The following is a 19,301-nucleotide window of genomic DNA, read 5'->3' as shown; positions in this document are numbered from 1 at the left end:
ATAATCACAAACAATTGCATTGAAAAAAGTCATAATGACAAGACTTAACCCTCGTTTAGAGGCCATAGATGGTTTGGAAGATGATTTAAGAAACACAACAACACAAACCAAATATTAATTATTCAACAAACACTCACAGTTGAAAACACATACGTTTGGTTGGGAGGAATGAAAACATAGGAATAGGAATAGAATAAAATTTAAAATATATAAAAAAAAAATGATAAAAAAATTATTAAATTTTTTCTCATCATGCATTGGAACGGTTTTTTCATCCATTTCAAAATGGAATTATCATTCTACCAAAATGGTGGAAAGGCCATTCCATTGGAATGACATTCCAACATTTTAATATGCAACCAAACAAAAGAATGGAATAGAGATTGTTTCCTTTCCTTTCCATTCCATTTCATTACCTCTAAGCAAACGCCACCTAAATGTTGATGTGATTTGCTCTCAATCTGCACAATGTATTCATTCATAGCAAATATTTGAATATATCTATGCAAAGATATCTTCTTCAATTTGAAAATTACTAGTGCATCTGATCATGTAATAAATTTGAATATTTTTACGCAAAGTTACTATGCATCTTTCTTTCTTTTGCTGTTTTTTCAATGGTTATATTATTAAAAACTGAATATTTTTATGCAAAGTTACTTCATAATCATTATCATGAAAGATGTCAACTCTTTATTGGATCTTTTCGTTTATATTCCTCAAATCAATTAAATACAAAAAGTTGTAAATGTAGACATGCAAAAGTGTTCACATAGAAATTGTCTTTTTTTGATAGTAACACAAGTTTCCATGGCTTCAGAATGATCATCTAATTCCATGGAGTTCACATTAAGGTATGAATTTCACTTCCTTTCTGATGATGAATTTATTAACTCTCTTTGCATTGCACACCCAGTGTTTGATAAATACATTTTCTTATATTTTCTCAACATTTTCTTATACCATCAAGTCAATACTAGACTGATTGCATAACAAAGTTGTTTTCAAATATTGATGGATAATTATACAAAAAGAAAAACTGAAACTAGCTAACACATTATATGAATTGAGAACATGAACTATTGCATAAAATTTTGAATCTATATTGAGCTGATAAATGAGGATGGGTCTGGAGGAACTGAGACTTCAATAGTCCCTTCAAGCATGAGAATAACTTTCTTCATTGTGGGTCTAAGTGATGGATCCTCTTGGATACACCATAATCCAACCATCACATATTTCTCCACCCTTTTCATGTCTTGTGATGCTTCATCATCATTCTCAACTAGAAAATCGAGTTTCCCACCTGCATAGCAATCATATGCCCAGTCACCCAATATCATCTGGGCATCATCCTCTACATGTTCTTCAACATTCTTTCTGCAGCAAATGAGCTCTAACAACAAAATTCCATAGCTGTATACATCCACCTTGACTGTGACAGGCATATTTCTAAACCATTCGGGAGCTACATATCCTTTGGTTCCTCTTATACCAGTAGTGGTTCGAGTCTGGTCGGTCTTCAACATCTTCGCTAGTCCAAAATCAGAAATCCTTGCCGTGTAAGAGTCATCTAGTAAGATGTTTTGAGGCTTGATGTCACAATGTAGGATTTGGGTGCTGCATTCTTCGTGCAAGTAAAATAGTCCTCTTGCAATCCCCAATGCAATGTTCATTCTTTGATACCACTTTGGCTTATTTGATGGTCCAAAAAGAAAGCTCGCTAATGATCCATTTCTCATATATTCGTAGATAAGAAGCCGGTGCTGCCCCTCATTACAGAACCCAATTAGCTGCACCAAATTCTTATGATTCGTACGACCAATAGCAGTTACTTCCGCCTTGAATTCTTGCTCATTTTCTTTCACCATGTGCTCCAACTTCTTGACAGCAACCAAACATTGGATGTCATCAAATGAAAGAACCCCTTTGAAGACACTAGCAAAAGCACCCTTTCCTAGTAGCTCCTTGAAACCATTGGTGGCCTTTTCTAGTTTCGCATAAGTGAAAATTTGCAAATTTATTTCTGGTATGAAAGTATTTTGCTTATTCACCTTTGATTTTTGACTAAAGCGAAAAAGAACAAAAAGGAATGCTGCAAGTTGAAGGACATTAATAAAAGCTGAGCTGCTTAAAAGTATTGATCCAATGAGTACTAGTGTAGATTGATCTTTCGTATTTGAATTTGCGCCTCCTGTCATTGAAGTAGAATTGCGAACTCTTACTTTTATAAGAGCTTTCCCTGCAAAAGTGGGATCTATCCTCCCATTTGAGAAAGGACTTCTTTTCTTGTAACATTCAATTCCTCTAAAAATGGCAATAAGACAAAAGCAATCATCTAGGCAAGACTTCCTGCACCAGTCTTCAGTCACCCCTTCAAAATACTCGAATTCTTGAGATAAAGACCAGTCTGTGTTTTCCATGCTAATAATTTTAAAGTTATCAACATCTCCCGAGTCTTCATCACAACTTTGAGCTTCAAATGTCTGTATGCAGCCTTTCATCTTATCATTTGGATCAATGAAAGTGTAACCAGTTGGGCAATGGCAATTTGGTTTCTGATCAATTCCTATCACACAGTAGCTATTGTACCCACAAGCTCCACTTCCTAATAGTCCTAGCATACTTTGACATATATTGGAAGGTATGGAGGTTGATGATTGAGTCCATGCCATGCTCCACCCACTAGAGTTTCCACCATTCTTTTTCGGGTACACATATTGCCTAAAAACACCATCATATTCAAGAATTGCCCTTTGGTAGAAATCTTGTGCTGCATTACCAATTGATGATAACATGTTTAGTATGGTACCATTCTTTGCTTCAAGGTATATATAGCCTGATTGATTGAAGATGAGTTGAAAGCCTTCGTTTTCAGTTTTGATATCCCAATAAGCGAAATATGGAGTGTCACGTGGGAAACTTCTTGTGTAAAGCTTTAGATCTCCATCTGACTGTAGTATGAAATGGAATCTTCCACTTGAATAATTTGTTTCCGAATAGCGAGCAACAAGCTTCTTGTTTTGACTCAGAGTTTGTCCCACCAACAATGTGTCTGTTGGTTCATTGAAACTCTCCCACAAATTGGTTTTGTTGTTGTTTGCTAGGACAAGATTACCTGTGTCTAACACAGCCCCATAAGCAACATCAGCCACAGCAGGACTCCAAACCTCGTTGCCTTTGTGATCATTGAGAACAAGCCCAAGTTTTGTCAACTCAACTTTGGATCCTTCCTGCACAAGATGACCATCATTGGCTGACCAGACAATAGTTTTCTCAGGTATTTTATTGAACCAAATGGCTAGTAGGAAGCCACCTTTTCCAATCTGCTGAAAACCGAAAGCAAAATCACCAGATGACGATTCCCATAACAAGTTTTTGTTTTTGGATGCAATGAGAGATGATCCTACAGATATGTTTCTTTGAGTTTGAGCAGTGGAGGAGCATAGCAACATCACGAGAAGAAGAAAGAAGCATATAGTAACATATGGTGATGATAAAGCCATGGTTTTACAGTAAGTTTCTTAAGTATTATGATATGTATATATCATGTGACTTATTATATCATGTATTATCATCTCAACAAAACCTCTGAAATCATAATTTAATGAGAAGATTTGAATAGTATGAGCTAACATGATTTGTTTAGACATAGTAAATGATTTGATTAATATTCTGCCAAATGTCATTTTAATACAAAATCTTCAATATAATGAATTTATATTATATTGGGGAAAGTCAAAATTCAATGGTAATATAATTATTCTTTTTAAAAACAATATATTGACTTTTAAGTCCCCATATCATTTTTTTGCTGTTGATTTTTTTTGTTTCTACTATGTTACAAAGAGGAGACATGTGTCACAATGTCAAGAGATCAAAAGTCTATGACCAAATAGACTTATTCCAAAGGAGTAATGTATTGGCTTCAAACTTTTACACCCAAATACTTGAAAAACAATGAAGAACCTTCTTCAATAAGCCATAGTGTTAGACCCCAAGATGTAGGAGTTAGGTCACTTAAAAGAGTACATGGACCATTGTAATAAGGGTAGTGATTAGGAGAAAATATATATTAAAAGATAGATAGATAATAAGGGTAGTGATAATCACAGTTGGTAAAAACAAGGGATGGCACGTGCTTGAATTTATATAATCAATGACAAAGATTCTTAATTTTGGTAGCTTTTCTAATGTTGGCATTGGATCATCCTCCAGTTTGAGCTTTTCCAACCTTAACTTGATGAGATTTGGGGAGAATTGGTTAACTTGTTAGACATGCAAAAGTGTTCACATAGAAATTGTTTTTTTTTTGATAGTAACACAAGTTTCCATGGCTTCAGAATGATCATCTAATTCCATGGAGTTCACATTAAGGTATGAATTTCACTTCCTTTCTGATGATGAATTTTGCATTGCACACCAAGTGTTTGATAAATACATTTTCTTATATTTTCTCAACATTTCATAACACACACACACACATATTTATATATATATATATATATTTATCATCAAGCCTAGAATAGACTGATTGCATAACAAAATTGTTTTCAATTATTTATGGATAATTATACAAAAAGAAAAATTGAAACTAACACATTATATGAATTGAGAACATGAACTATTGCATAAAATTTTGAATCTATATTGAGCTTATAAATGAGGATGGGTCTGGAGGAACTGAGACTTCAATAGTTCCTTCAAGCATGAGAATAACTTTCTTCATTGTGGGTCTAAGTGATGGATCCTCTTGGATACACCATAATGCAACCATCACATATTTCTCCACCCTTTTCATGTCTTGTGATGCTTCATCATCATTCTCAACAAGAAAATGAAGATTCCCACCTGCATAGCAATCATATGCCCAGTCACCCAATATCATCTGGGCATCATCCTCTACATATTCTTCAACATTCTTTCTGCAGCAAATGAGCTCTAACAACAAGATTCCATAGCTGTATACATCCACCTTGACTGTGACAGGCATATTTCTAAACCATTCAGGAGCTACATATCCTTTGGTTCCTCTTATACCAGTAGTGGTTCGAGTCTGGTCGGTCTTCAACATCTTCGCTAGTCCAAAATCAGAAATCCTTGCCGTGTAAGAGTCATCTAGTAAGATGTTTTGAGGCTTGATATCACAATGTAGGATTTGGGTGCTGCATTCTTCATGCAAGTAAAATAGTCCTCTTGCAATCCCCAATGCAATGTTCATTCTTTGATACCACTTTGGCTTATTTGATGGTTCAAAAAGAAAGCTCGCTAATGATCCATTTCTCATATATTCGTAGATAAGAAGCCGGTGCTGCCCCTCATTACAGAACCCAATTAGCTGCACCAAATTCTTATGATTCGTACGACCAATAGCAGTTACTTCCGCCTTGAATTCTTGGTCATTTTCTTTCACCATGTGCTCCAACTTCTTGACAGCAACCAAACATTGCTTGTCATCAAATGAAATAACCCCTTTGAAGACACTGGCAAAAGCACCCTTTCCTAGTAGCTCCTTGAAACCATTGGTGGCCTTTTCTAGTTTTGCATAAGTGAAATTATGCAAATTGATTCCCGGTATGAATTGATCTAGCTTACTCACCCTTGCTTTATGGTGAAAGCGATAAAAAAGTAAGATGGCTGCTCCAAGTAAAAGGACATTCATAAAAACAGAGCTGCTTAAAAGTATTGATCCAATGAGAACTAGTGTGGATTGATCTTTCTTATTTGAATTTGTGCCTCCTGTCTTCAAAGTAGAATTGTCTTTTCTTATTTTAATAAGAGCTTTCCCACCGAGATTGGAATCTATCCTCCCATTTGAGAGAGGGTGTCCCTTCTTCCAACACTCACCGTCTCTAAAAAAAGCAAGAACACAAAAACAATCAGCAAGGCACGCCTTCCTACAGAAGTCCTCATTCACCGTTTGAAATTTCTCGTAATCACTCTCAAGCCAATCTGTGTTCTCCATGCTAATAAAATCAAAATTATCATCATCTCCCGAGTCTTCATCACAACTTTGAGCTTCAAATGTCTGTTTGCAGCCTTTCATCTCATCATTTGAATCAATGAAAGTGTAACCATTTGGGCAATGGCAATGTGGTCTCTGATCAATTCCTAGCACACAATAGCTGTTGTATCCACAAGCTCCACTTCCTCTTTCTCCTAGAAAACTCAGACATTTATTGGAAGGTATGGAGGTTGATGATTGAGTCCATGCCATGCTCCACCCAGTAGAGTTTCCATCATTCTTTTTCGGGTACACATACTGCCTAAAAACACCATCATATTCAAGAATCGCCCTTTGATAGAAATTTGTTGCTGCGGTGCTATTTGATGATAACATGTTTAGTATGGTACCATTCTTTGCTTCAAGGTATATATAGCCTGATTGATTGAAGATGAGTTGAAAGCCTCTGTTTACAGTGTTGCTAGCCCAATAAGCCTTGTGGACATTGTCAAGTGGGAAAGCTCTTGGGTAAAGTACCAGATTTCCATCTAATTGTAGTATGAAATGATATCTTCCACTTGAATAATTTGTTTCCGAATAGCGAGCTACAAGCTTCTTGTTTTGACTCAAAGTTTGCCCGGCCAACAATGTGTCTGTTGGCTCAGTAAAACTCTCAAACAAATGGACAGAGTTTTTGTTTGCCAAGACAAAGTTTCCTGTGTCAAGCATTGCTCCATAAGCAAGATCAGTTCCTGAAATACCAGAGCTCCAAATCTGATTACCTTTGGGGTCTTTGAGAACAAGCCCAAGTTGTGTCAACTCGGCTTTTGATCCTTCTTGCACAAGATTTTCTCTGTTGGCTGACCAGACAATAGTTTTCTCAGGTATTTTATTGAACCAAATGCCTAATAGGAAGCCACCTTTCCCAATTTTCCGGTAACCAAAAGCAAAATCACCAGATGGTGATTCCCAAAACATGTTCTTATTAGCTGCAGTAAGAAATGAGCCTAAAGATATGTTCTTTTCAGTTTGGGCATTGGAGGAACATAGCAACATCATGAGAAGAAGAAACAAGTAGATAATATATGGTGGTGTTAGTGATAAAGCCATGGCTTTTTTTACACTTGAGTTTCTGAAAAAAAAATAGTTATTTATATGTATGTATGATCAAATGAACTTGTTTTATAATGTGAAAACAAAGCTAGCTAGCATAGAGAAACATTTATATGAGCCATGAACATGTTTTAGTGCCTCCAAAATCAAAGTCAGATTTCAGCTTCTTTGTTTGGATTTTGTGTTGGTTAACTTGTGATTTGTGTTAGTTGACTTGTGACTTGTGTTGGTTGACTTGACAAATTTATAATAGTAATACATTATATAGTTTTATCAGAGATTAAGCGAGTCTAATCAGGTGGAATTGTTGGGATTAACAAAAAAATACACGATTCAGTATAAACAACCAAGATACTAACCTTCAATTTTTTTGGCAACACAATAGGGGCTTCATCACATTCTGAATCAAAATCATCGTCATTTTCAACAACACTCTTTAACTTCTTAGAGCACCGATTGTCAGAAGAATCCTCAGATACACCACTCCTCTTCGAAATGGAAACATTCTTATTTTTCTTCTCCTTATCAGAATCAACAACCTTCACACTAGATCCAGCCATTTTTTTTCGTAGCAACTTCCTCTGTTTTTTCCAGCTTCTTCTTCGAACGAGACACATCTGGTGATGGAGACATTGAACTCCTTGTACGCACCATAAACAAACTAAAAATGCGAAACCCTAACAAAGAGAAACCCTAAAACTTTGCTGAAATGAGAGGAAATGAAGATAAAAAAGAAAAGAAAATGGAAGTGATAGAGTGATGGCTTGACAGAGAAATGGTATCGTGTTTAACACTCAAACCACTCTCAAAAACAGTAACCGTGTACACGTGTCAAAATTAATTAAAAAAAAATGGTTACTTTTACCAAATAAAAAAATATTTGGTATATATAAGAATAAATTCCAAAATTCCATTTGTGGGTTTGATTAGATTGTTCAACAATTGTCAGCAACCAAGAAACTACCCATGCTCTCAATCTCGATTCAACAATGGCTGCTTGATTTTTTCTAAAAGCAGTTCTATTTTACACATAAAACTAATGAGTTCTATAAATAAGCAAAGGGTTAGTATTATTTTCTTTACTGATCTCAGGTTTAGTCGATATTGAAATCAATGCTTTGCATATGATCATATTTTGGTAAACTCTTTTTCCAACTTTATATATATCCAAAAGAAATTCTAAGAATCAGAAGAAAAAGCACAATTTATATATTTAGATAAGAGTAATTTACGGTATAAATACTTAACTTTAACTCCTGTTTAATTTTTGGGGGTAATAATAAGCTTGAATATTGTCATTTTCAATTTTTCACCATTCATTGTCGTTTTAGTAAAATTTTGTAGTTACACGTTTACACTCCACTCCCCAAATAATTGAAGAGATTAATTTTTTTTAATTGAATAATGTTGTTGATTGTTGTGAATACCAGCTACAGTCAAACTCATATGACCCGTTCAATTGAATAATATAAAAATTAGACCTTTGAAACAATATCAGTTGACTATTCTCATAACATAAGACAAGCTCCTTTGACTATTCTCAGTTGACTATTCTCATAAAAGTTTTTTCTTACAGAGACAGATTTTTTTTAATTTTCTCAAGGGCCACGACTCTCAGGTGAAGGTCGCAGCTCTTGGATTGTCTCTAAAAAATGCTTCTGTAACTTTTGGAGGGTCGTGACCTTCATGGGAAGGTCTTCGACATGTACCAAGCTAAGATATTCGATCTTGATAATTTCATCACCAAAAAGACAAAGTTTTCACCAAAAAGCAAAATTGTCTACATCTCAAACCTGAAATTAACATAAAAACAAAAACAATCGTAAACCCGGGCAATAAAACATAAAAACAATAAAAATAAACTAAAAAACAACCTTAAAATAAACATAACAAATTTTCCCAAACTTAACCTTTACCCGCCCTCGAGTAAAGACTAAGTTAAACAAACAAAAACAAACACACAACGAACAAGCTAAGTCATCATTACCATCTACACTGCTTTGCTACTACTCACGAAATCTCACTTGCAATATTAACTAGAATTTCAGCTCAATTGCCTTGAAGTTCAAATTTTAAAGTTCACTTAGGCAAATAAATAATATATCTCGAAAATGGAAACTATCACAAACCACTCCACCATTTTCATGTCACTCATACTCATAGATAGCCTCAATATCATTTTCAACTAGAGCTTCAACATTCCCATCATTAATGTACCATTCATAAGCTCAATCGATTAAATCTTTTTCCATATCCAAGTTTCTTTGACAACAAACAATTTCCAAGCAGTACCACACCAGAACTATGTACCCTTTTATTCCTTTTATGTCACAGTGGATGATCTAAGTGTTGTATGCAATCCATATATGCAAGTAAAATAGTCCTCTACCAATCCAACAGCAATTTGAGTCCTTTGGTTCAAGACCCTCAAAGAAAAAGCTTACTAAAGTGCCATTACTCATGACTCATACACAAGAAACCTATGATTATTCTCATCACAATATCCAATTAACCCAACAAGATTCGCCAATAACATTTGTTGGTAAATCAACAAGATTCCTCTAATCATAGTCTTAGTATTAAATTGGCTTTGATCAGAGTGTTGTATGCAATGCCAACAGCAATTAGAGTCCTTTGATTTCAACTTGGTTTAAGACCCTCAAACAAAAAAGATTGCTAAAGTGACATTACTCATGAACTCATACACAAGCAACCTATGATTATTCTCATCACAATATCCATTCAACCCAACAAGATTCTTGTGGTGAGTTTGGCCTATAACATTCACTTCAACTTGGAATTCTTTATCTGTTGTCTTGAACATTTTGTCTACGTGTGTCTTATTCATATTTTAATTAATAGGAAAAAGAGGGTGATTGAAAGAAGCCCAGAGTCAAATTAATATTTATTATTATTTTCTTGGGAAGACTTTGGGTCAAGTCAACTGAGTTTGTCTATGTGTGTCTTATTCGTATTAATGATTTTAGTGATATGTAGGTTCACTGCCAACCAATCAACAACCTTATTCAATTGAATATTTGATTATATAAATATTTTTCATTTTTCACTTTTACTTTTCTACAAGGAAAGTAAGATCTTCACATATGATATAGTTTGGATTTTGATTTTGAAAAGTATTTAGAATGTTGTTTAATTATATTTAATCGAAATTAAATTAAATTATTATAATTGTTTTTTAGAAAATAATTACTATTAATGGTTACGGGTAACCAGGGTTTTCCCCCACTAGTTTACTAGTTAATACTTGAGCATTGTTATTGGGCACCAGTGCTGCCCAGTACCTTCTATAAGTGTCAGTCTACGATTGGTAGCGATATTCCTTAAAACTTATTTTCTTAAATTATATGAGACCCGCTGCTTAATTATACCAATAGCAACATGACACTAACGAGGGTGCTAGGCACCAGTGGTGCCCTTTAGCAATTCTCTTAATACTCGCACCATCAAAACCGTCCAATTCTCTCAATTCTCAAACCCTTCACATAAGTTTAAGAAAAGTCTGGTCTCTCTTCATTTTCCATAACACATTATAAAACAAGTTCATTAGATCAATACATACATATAACTAACTTTGAGTGTAAAAGCCATGGCTGTATCACTAACACCACCATATATTATCTACTTGTTTCTTCTTCTCATGATGTTGCTATGTTCCTCCACTGCTCAAACTCAAATAAACATATCCGTAGGATCATCTCTTATTGCATCCAAAAACAAAAACTTGTTATGGGAATCGCCATCTGGTGATTTTGCTTTCGGTTTTCAGCAGATTGGAAAAGGTGGCTTCCTACTAGCCATTTGGTTCAATAAAATACCCGAGAAAACTATTGTCTGGTCAGCCTATGATGGTAATCTTGTGCAGGAAGGATCCAAAGTTGAGTTGACAAAGCTTGGGCTTGTTCTCAATGATCACAAAGGCAACGAGGTTTGGAGTCCTGCTGTGGCTGATGTTGCTTATGGGGCTGTGTTAGACACAGGTAATCTTGTCCTAGCAAACAACAACAAAACCAATTTGTGGGAGAGTTTCGATGAACCAACAGACACATTGTTGGTGGGACAAACTCTGAGTCAAAACAAAAAGCTTGTTGCTCGCTATTCGGAAACAAATTATTCAAGTGGAAGATACCATTTCGTACTACAGTCAGATGGAAATCTAGTGCTTTACACAAGAAGTTTCCCACGTGACACTCAAAATTTCGCTTATTGGGATATCAAAACTGAAAACGAAGGCTTTCAACTCATCTTCAATCAATCAGGCTATATATACCTTGAAGCAAAGAATGGTACCATACTAAACATGTTATCATCAACTGGTAATGCAGCACGAGATTTCTACCAAAGGGCAATTCTTGAATATGATGGTGTTTTTAGGCAATATGTGTACCCGAAAAAGAATTATGGAAGCTCTAGTGGGTGGAGCATGGCATGGACTCAATCATCAACCTCCATACCTTCCAATATATGTCGAAGTATGCTAGGACGATTAGGAAGTGGAGCTTGTGGGTACAATAGCTACTGTGTGATAGGAATTGATCAGAAACCAAATTGCCATTGCCCAACTGGTTACACTTTCATTGATCCAAATGATAAGATGAAAGGATGCATACAGACATTTGAAGCTCAAAGTTGTGATGAAGACTCAGGAGATGTTAATAATTTTGATTTTATTAGCATGGAAAACACAGACTGGCCTGCATCTCAAGAATTCGAGTATTTTGAAGGGGTGACTGAAGACTGGTGCAGGAAGTCTTGCCTAGATGATTGCTTTTGTCCTGTTGCCATTTTTAGAGGAATTGAATGTTACAAGAAAAGAAGTCCTTTCTCAAATGGGAGGATAGATCCCACTTTTGCAGGGAAAGCTCTTATAAAAGTAAGAATTCGCAATTCTACTTCAATGACAGGAGGTGCAAATTCAAATACGAAAGATCAATCTACACTAGTACTCATTGGATCAATACTTTTAAGCAGCTCAGCTTTTATTAATGTCCTTCAACTTGCAGCATTCCTTTTTGTTCTTTTTCGCTTTCGTCAAAAATCAAAGGTGAATAAGCAAAATACATTCATACCAGAAATGAATTTGCAAATTTTCACTTATGCGAAACTAGAAAAGGCCACCAATGGTTTCAATGAGCTACTAGGAAAGGGTGCTTTTGCTAGTGTCTTCAAAGGGGTTCTTTCATTTGATGACAAGCAATGTTTGGTTGCTGTCAAGAAGTTGGAGCACATGGTGAAAGAAAATGAGCAAGAATTCAAGGCGGAAGTAACTGCTATTGGTCGTACGAATCATAAGAATTTGGTGCAGCTAATTGGGTTCTGTAATGAGGGGCAGAACCGGCTTCTTATCTACGAATATATGAGTAATGGATCACTAGCAAGTTTTCTTTTTGAACCATCAAATAAGCCGAAGTGGTACCAAAGAATGAACATTGCATTGGGGATTGCAAGAGGGCTATTTTACTTGCATGAAGAATGCAGCACCCAAATCCTACATTGTGACATCAAGCCTCAAAACATCTTACTAGATGACTCTTACACTGCAAGGATTTCTGATTTTGGACTAGCGAAGATGTTGAAGACCGACCAGACTCGAACCACTACTGGTATAAGAGGAACCAAAGGATATGTAGCTCCCGAATGGTTTAGAAATATGCCTGTCACAGTCAAGGTGGATGTATACAGCTACGGGATTTTGTTGTTAGAGATCATTTGCTGCAGAAAGAATGTTGAAGAACATGTAGAGGATGATGCCCAAACGATATTGGGTGACTGGGCATATGATTGCTATGCAGGTGGGAATCTTCATTTTCTTGTTGAGAATGATGATGAAGCATCACAAGACATGAAAAAGGTGGAGAAATATGTGATGGTTGCATTATGGTGTATCCAAGAGGATCCATCACTTAGACCCACAATGAAGAAAGTTATTCTCATGCTTGAAGGGACTATTGGAGTCTCAGTTCCTCCAGACCCATCCTCATTTATCAGCTCAATATAGATTCAAAATTTTATGCAATAGTTCATGTTGTCAAGTCAAATTGTGTGTTAGTTTCAATTTTATTTTTGTATTATCCATAAATAATTGAAAACAACTTTGTCATGAAATCAGTCTAGAGTATGAAATATTGAGAAAATATAAGAGAAAGTATCTATCAAACACTTGGTGTGCAATGCAAATACAATACATAAACAGAAGTTAATAAATTCATCATCACCAAGGAAATGAAATTATAATCTGTGAAAGTTCAAGCAGCATTTGATGATATCATACCTTAATGTGGTACTTTTTTAAGATGTCAACTCCATGGAATTAGATCACCTCCAATCCAAGCTAGACTCCATGTACTTTTATGTGAATACATTTGCTTCTAATCAAAACCCAAAGTTAGAGTTAGTTTAAATGTTGAGGTTATTCTTCCGATGTGGGACTTGGGTTAATACCCCAACGCTACACATTTTGAGTGAAACAATCTTCAATAATTAATACTCAGAATAATGTGATTTCTATTTTCTAATAACACCAATATATTAGGATTTTTTGGTTCCGAAATTCTTAGTGCATGTTTGGCATCATAACTAAAAAACTGTTTTTTGTTTTTAAAAACAGAAAATTATTTTTAAAAACAATTTGGCTTGTTTGGCCTTGTTTTTTAAAAACAGTTTTCAGAAACAAAGTTACAAAAAACAAGAATTTTGAAAACAACAAAATGTTGTTTTCTGTTTTAAAAACCAATTCACTTTTGGTCAATATTGTTTTTAAAAATCACTAACCAAACGTGACTTGTGTTTTAAAAACTTCAAAAATTATTTTTTGTTCTCATTTCTAAAAACAATTTTTTAAAACAAAAAACAGAAAACAATACCAAACATGCTCTTAGCAATCGATAATTGTTTTTTTTCTCCGGCCCTCCTTGGGCTAAGGTGTGGCTTGGTTGGGGTTTGTGATTTTGCTACTGCAATTAGGTTATTGACATGGTTTTGAATATTTGTTATGTCTATGTGACATTTGTTTTATTTTGTTTCGTTGTTAGTTCATTTTCTTTGTTTTTCGATGGCTCTCCATCAAATCGTTATCAGTTAGGAATAACAAGTTCTTTGCAGGTAAAGGGGTTATTAGTCGTCCAATTACGTACCTTGCTCAATAGTTGAGTGCTCAAGCTATAAGGTTGAATGAACCTACTGCAATAGTTCAAACTATTTTATAATCTGATTGATGGATGAAATTGAAGAAGTGTTCTTAAGGTTAACTGTGATGCTGTAATTTTTTTTATCTAATTTTATTTTAATTTTTTTATTTGTCAAACGATTTAAGAATCAGACAACCCATTAATTTGCTTGTTTTTTTTAATGCAAAATATATCAATTCTGATCAATTTGTAATCTTCCCAAATGATTCTACTGACTCCCACTACCACCATCTTCAGTTTAAAATTAAAATAATACATAAAGAAAAAAAAAAAGCAAACCACAAACTATTCTTAATTTTAGTATTATTGAAAGACCATATAAGGACCACCCCACCTTTTTTATAATAATAACCATTGAAAACATCAAAAGAAAAAAGGATTCATGGTAACTTTACATAAAACTATTCAAATTTATTGAAAAAGAAAAAGAAGAAGACATCTTTGCATAGATATATTCAAACCAGCATGTGCATCAGTAGAAATCGAGAAAATAAATTATATTTAATTTAATACCATTGCAGTGAGTGGATAGTATTAGAGAAAATACTTACATAGAGTTTGTTACAATTCATTTACTGAAGAAAGAAGAAAAAGAAGAAGAAGAGCTATATGGCAGTGGAAGAGGCTGTTGTTTCTTTTGTGATTGAAAGGCTTGGAGACTTTCTCATAAATGAGGCCAAGTTCTTGTATGGAGTCAAAGGCCAAGTCGAGAATGCAAAGATCAAGCTGCAATGTATGAGAGCTTTCTTGAAAGATGCAGATGCTTTTGTAAGAAATGGTGATGAGAGAGTAAGCCTTTTGGTTGTCCAAATCAGAGAAAATTCTTATGCCTTGGAGGATGTTATCGAAACTTATGTCTTCAAAGTGGCTTCTTCTAATCATGGAACTATCAGACGTGCACTGAAATGGTGTGTTAGCATTGTTGATGTGTATAGAGTTGGATCAAAGATAAAGGAGATCTCATCCAACATTGATACTTGGACGTTGCAATTAGAAATATTTGGAGTACAAAAATCAATAGACAAGGCTGATGAAGCTTCGTCAAGCTATGTCCAAGAGCGAAGACAGTTGAGGCAAGCTTATTCTTATGTTGAAGACAACCATGTTGTTGGATTCGATGAAGACATTGAAGAGTTGGTAGCCCTTTTGACTGAAAAAGAGAACCCTCATAAGCATAAGGTGATTTCGATATGTGGGATGGGTGGTTTGGGGAAGACTACTCTTGCAAGAAAGGTCTATCAGCATCCTGATGTGAGGGAACACTTTGATTGTCATGCTTGGGCCTCAATTTCTCAGCAATGTAATACACGCCATGTCTTGGAAACGATTTTATTTGCTTTCGCCTCTCCCACCAAAGAAAGAAGAGAAGAAATTAAAATGACAAGCGATGATGAACTGGCCAAGGAGCTTTACATCTTTCAGAAACAGAAAAAATGTTTGGTGGTCCTTGATGATATATGGACCGCTGCAACATGGGATCTTCTAAAACATGCATTCCCTACTACTCAAGGAGACACACATAGCAAGGTCTTACTCACTACTCGGAATAAGGCTGTATCTTTCCATGCAGATCAACATGGTTTCATCCATGAACCTCATTTGCTCAATGATAAGGAGAGTTGGGAGCTGTTTCAGAACAAGTACTCCTGTGTTGGAACAGATCCATCAAGTAATATGCTTCACTCTTAATTTATTTCTTTGATTGACAATATTCATTTATCTTACTACCATGTTCTATGTGTTTCATATAATGCTAAACAAAGATATCTTTAACTATTCTATTTCATATTAGTTCTTCTTTTCATCTATACAAAAATATGTATGTAGCATTAGTGAGCCTCTACAATTAATGTTCCATTACTTAAATCATAATTCTTTTTGTTCATTTTCATCGGATATATAAATTCAGATTTAAATGATGATGAAAGGAAGAAAGAACTAGCATTAGAGATGCTTAAAAAGTGCTCTGGTCTGCCATTAGCCATCATTGTGCTTGCCGGGCTTCTATCTAGGAAACACACCCTATATGACTGGGAGCTGATGAAAAGAAACGTAACTCGCTGCATAGTTCAAGGTGATCAACAACATGATGTTGACTCAAGATACAGTAGTATTTTGTGGGTGTTAGGTTTGAGTTACAGTGAGTTACCATCTCACTTAAAGCCTTGTTTTTTGTACTTGGCTCGTTACGCTGAAGATGTCACAATAAGAGTAAAAGAGTTATGTCATATACTCATAGCAGAAGGTTTTATATTGGTAAGAGGAGGTTCTATGGAAACCTTGGAGGATGTGGCGTATGATTGGTTAAGCGAGTTGGTGGAGAGGAGCATGATTCAGGTAAAAGAAATGAGTTCGACAGGAAGAATAAAATCATTTTGCATTCATGATCTCATGCGAGATTTGTGCGTTTCTAAAGCTCAAGATGAAAACTTTATGCATTTTATTGATTGGGGGAATAAAGGAGAAGAACCAACAGAAACAAATGTTAGAAGAATTTCCATCTATGTTAATGGAAGTTCTGATTATGATTTTATTCGTATGGGTCGAAATATAGATGTCTCTTTGAGGTGCCTTACCGTACATGGTGAGAGACTTGCATTCAAACAAGGAGTGTTGAGATATGTGTGCAATCACTTTTTGATGCTTAGAGTTTTGATTATTCATAACAAGTTTTGCGATGGCTTACACATGAAGCTGCCTAAACAAATTGGGAATCTGATCCATCTAAGGTTATTAAGTATTCCTTGTTGGGAGATTGTAAAGATTCCATCTTCTTTTGGCAATTTAAGATGCCTGCAAACTTTGAGAATATGTATTGATTATGGTACAATACCAAATTCAATGTACAAGTTAGAACAGTTGAGGCATCTACATTTTTTAACTCCAGTTGGTGGCATGGAATTCGGCCAATTCTTGAGATCAACTAAGTCAAGAAGTTTACAAACATTGGTAAATATTAGTACCAAGAATCTTTTTATGAGTGATCTTCTACAGCTGGAGAATCTAGAGAAATTACGACTTCATGTGGATGGAAACTTTGAGACATTCTTACATAATCCCCAAGCTCTCACATTCACTCGTCTTCTCTCTTTACAAGTGAGGAATTATCGTCATGATGCCATCACGATAGATATTGTTCCATTGATATCAAGCTGTCCTCAAATGTATAAGCTTAGAGTGTACTCGCCTGTAGTAAGATTACCACAAGCCAACCAATTCTCCCAAAATCTGATGAAGCTAAAGTTGATTGATCTAAGACTTGAGGATGATCCAATGCCAACATTAGAAAAGCTGCCAAAATTAAGAGTTCTTGTCATTAGTAATTATAGCTTTATGGGGGAAGAGATGGTGTGCTCGAAAGGAGGTTTCCCTCGACTTGAATCTCTTCAGCTTAGTTTTCTGGTAAACTTGAAAGAGTGGAAAGTGGAGGAGAGTGCATTGCCTACACTTGCCTATTTGACTATTAGTGATTGCAGGAGATTGAGGAGAGTCCCAGATGGACTAAAAAACATCAAGACACTCAATGAGATGGTCATAGATTTTATGCCTACGAAATTCAAAGAAAGGATGGAGGAAGGAGGAGATGATTTCTTCAAAGTCAAGCACATCACATCTCGTGTATTTACCAACTGTAATACAGGTACAATATCTCTATGTATCTTGTTCATAAGTTTTCATTTGAACTCTGTTATACCTTTGTTATCTGTATATTTATATATTTTTTTACTTATTTACTCTTGCATTTTGTGTATTGACATTACTATATATGAATGCAGATTCAGAGTAGGCAACATCTTTGGGCTATAGAATCAAATCAAATCAACATTTGGAGGATACAATCAGTCTGTTAAATGTTAAATGTGTGTTTTAATTCCCTGCAGGATCTGGCTTTTTTGTTTCTACTATTGAATAATATTTGGATTGTGTTGTGTTGTTGTGTGTCTTAATTAATGTTTCACAACTCCAAACTTGAAGTGAAGCATGATCATGTCCTTTAAATATATATAAATATTATGGCCCTGATTCATTATCAAAAGTTTGGCCATACTCATCAAGAAGTATGTTTTGAGGCCTTATATCACAATGTAAATATAAGAACTCTTTTGCAATTCCTAAAGTAAGTTTGCATCTTATGTTATGTTATGTTATGTTGTAGCTAGTACAAAGTGTATATATGTAAAAAAAACCAATCTAATCAGATGTTACTAATTGAAACAATGACATTCAATCACACAATATTAAGTTGAATGTACATAAAAAAAAAACAATATTTACAAGCTTCCCCTGCATCAAAAACACATATCCAGTTTGTACAATCTCCAATCAAACCAAAGAGATTCATACATGAAATACATGAAATTACTCTAAGGCTTCAAGAACATCAATCTAAGTCCCCTTAGATCTTCAAGAGCCGGGATGCCGTAGCAACAAAACAAAGGAGAAAGAAAAATGCCGTAGCAGAGCAAGAATCAAAGTAGTGATTCTGACAAACATGACGAGTTAGTTAGAAAAAGCTTAACAAGCTATTTATGACCAATACTCTATTAACAACTGACTTATCCAACTGTAAAACCAGCTCATTACAGCTGGCAATGAACTGTACCAACCAAAACAATGAAACTCGAAGCTGACCTGACAAACTATACAACGTTCCCAGAAAAACAGGTGCATCTACCAAAACATTAGATAAACAACTGTAAAAACCAAATCAGATGCATCTAACTGATCAAAAGACAATAATTTAAGCAACATGAATATGAATTCATCTCATGTTCTTTTATGATTTTCTTCAGTCTGGTTTAATGATGACACTAGCTTATATATGTCATGTACTACTTAATTTTACCTACAAATAAATAAATGTACATGTCTAAACATCTCACTTATGATAAGTTTGTCTTTTTAACCTTTTTCATGATAGTCTGATCACAATGTGAAATGATTCTACTAGCTCCCACTAACACTCTTCCACTATTAGTTTGAGAATAAAATAACAAAACTTAAAGAAAGACAAAAGAAAACGACATATTATGGTTAAT

The 19,301-nt window shown here is 34.9% G+C and overlaps 4 protein-coding genes across 7 annotated transcripts; 2 read left to right on the top strand and 2 right to left on the bottom strand.

Annotated features, from left to right (window-relative positions):
• Positions 1-985: 985 nt before the first annotated feature.
• On the bottom strand, positions 986-3,506 carry LOC133034602 (G-type lectin S-receptor-like serine/threonine-protein kinase LECRK3). Its single transcript, XM_061109717.1, has one exon. It carries the CDS (start codon positions 3,504-3,506, stop codon positions 1,101-1,103), a length of 2,406 nt encoding a protein of 801 aa, XP_060965700.1. The 3' UTR covers positions 986-1,100.
• A 1,022-nt stretch (positions 3,507-4,528) lies between these two features.
• Positions 4,529-13,579, bottom strand: LOC133033868 (G-type lectin S-receptor-like serine/threonine-protein kinase LECRK3). Of its 4 annotated transcripts, XM_061108925.1 has the most exons (4): positions 13,530-13,551; positions 13,347-13,394; positions 7,417-8,850; positions 4,529-7,076 (listed from the first exon to the last, which is right to left on the bottom strand). In XM_061108925.1, the coding sequence occupies exon 4, from the start codon at positions 7,052-7,054 to the stop codon at positions 4,646-4,648; it is 2,409 nt and encodes an 802-aa protein (XP_060964908.1). In that variant the 5' UTR covers positions 7,055-7,076; positions 7,417-8,850; positions 13,347-13,394; positions 13,530-13,551; the 3' UTR covers positions 4,529-4,645. The 4 variants fall into 4 exon arrangements, with proteins under 4 accessions (XP_060964908.1, XP_060964910.1, XP_060964907.1 ...); XM_061108927.1 differs by having other exon boundaries at positions 4,529-6,951; positions 13,347-13,579; XM_061108924.1 differs by having other exon boundaries at positions 4,529-8,850; positions 13,347-13,579.
• LOC133033869 (G-type lectin S-receptor-like serine/threonine-protein kinase LECRK3) lies at positions 10,195-13,185 on the top strand. The gene has a single exon (XM_061108928.1). It carries the CDS (start codon positions 10,665-10,667, stop codon positions 13,071-13,073), a length of 2,409 nt encoding a protein of 802 aa, XP_060964911.1. The 5' UTR covers positions 10,195-10,664; the 3' UTR covers positions 13,074-13,185.
• A 1,144-nt stretch (positions 13,580-14,723) lies between the features above and the next one.
• LOC133033867 (protein RECOGNITION OF PERONOSPORA PARASITICA 7-like) lies at positions 14,724-18,266 on the top strand. Its single transcript, XM_061108923.1, has 3 exons — positions 14,724-15,931; positions 16,172-17,902; positions 18,039-18,266. The coding sequence occupies exons 1-3, from the start codon at positions 14,872-14,874 to the stop codon at positions 18,047-18,049; spliced, it is 2,802 nt and encodes a 933-aa protein (XP_060964906.1). The 5' UTR covers positions 14,724-14,871; the 3' UTR covers positions 18,050-18,266.
• The last annotated feature ends 1,035 nt before the right edge of the window (positions 18,267-19,301 follow it).

The sequence above is a fragment of the Cannabis sativa genome, chromosome 2, assembly GCF_029168945.1.
Source record: "Cannabis sativa cultivar Pink pepper isolate KNU-18-1 chromosome 2, ASM2916894v1, whole genome shotgun sequence".
NCBI classification, from domain to species: domain Eukaryota; kingdom Viridiplantae; phylum Streptophyta; class Magnoliopsida; order Rosales; family Cannabaceae; genus Cannabis; species Cannabis sativa.
Note: the sequence above shows the minus strand (reverse complement) of the source record. Positions and strands in the feature narration are given on the sequence as shown.

Bases quoted from the DNA above. Each gene is read 5' to 3' on its own strand.
- LOC133033869 (XM_061108928.1), top strand. From the start codon at position 10,665: ATGGCTGTATCACTAACACCACCATATATTATCTACTTGTTTCTTCTT.
- LOC133034602 (XM_061109717.1), bottom strand. From the start codon at position 3,506: ATGGCTTTATCATCACCATATGTTACTATATGCTTCTTTCTTCTTCTC.
- LOC133033868 (XM_061108924.1), bottom strand. From the start codon at position 7,054: ATGGCTTTATCACTAACACCACCATATATTATCTACTTGTTTCTTCTT.
- LOC133033867 (XM_061108923.1), top strand. From the start codon at position 14,872: ATGGCAGTGGAAGAGGCTGTTGTTTCTTTTGTGATTGAAAGGCTTGGA. The intron at 15,932-16,171 runs GTAATATGCTTC...ATATAAATTCAG, and splicing joins TGTTGGAACAGATCCATCAA to ATTTAAATGATGATGAAAGG.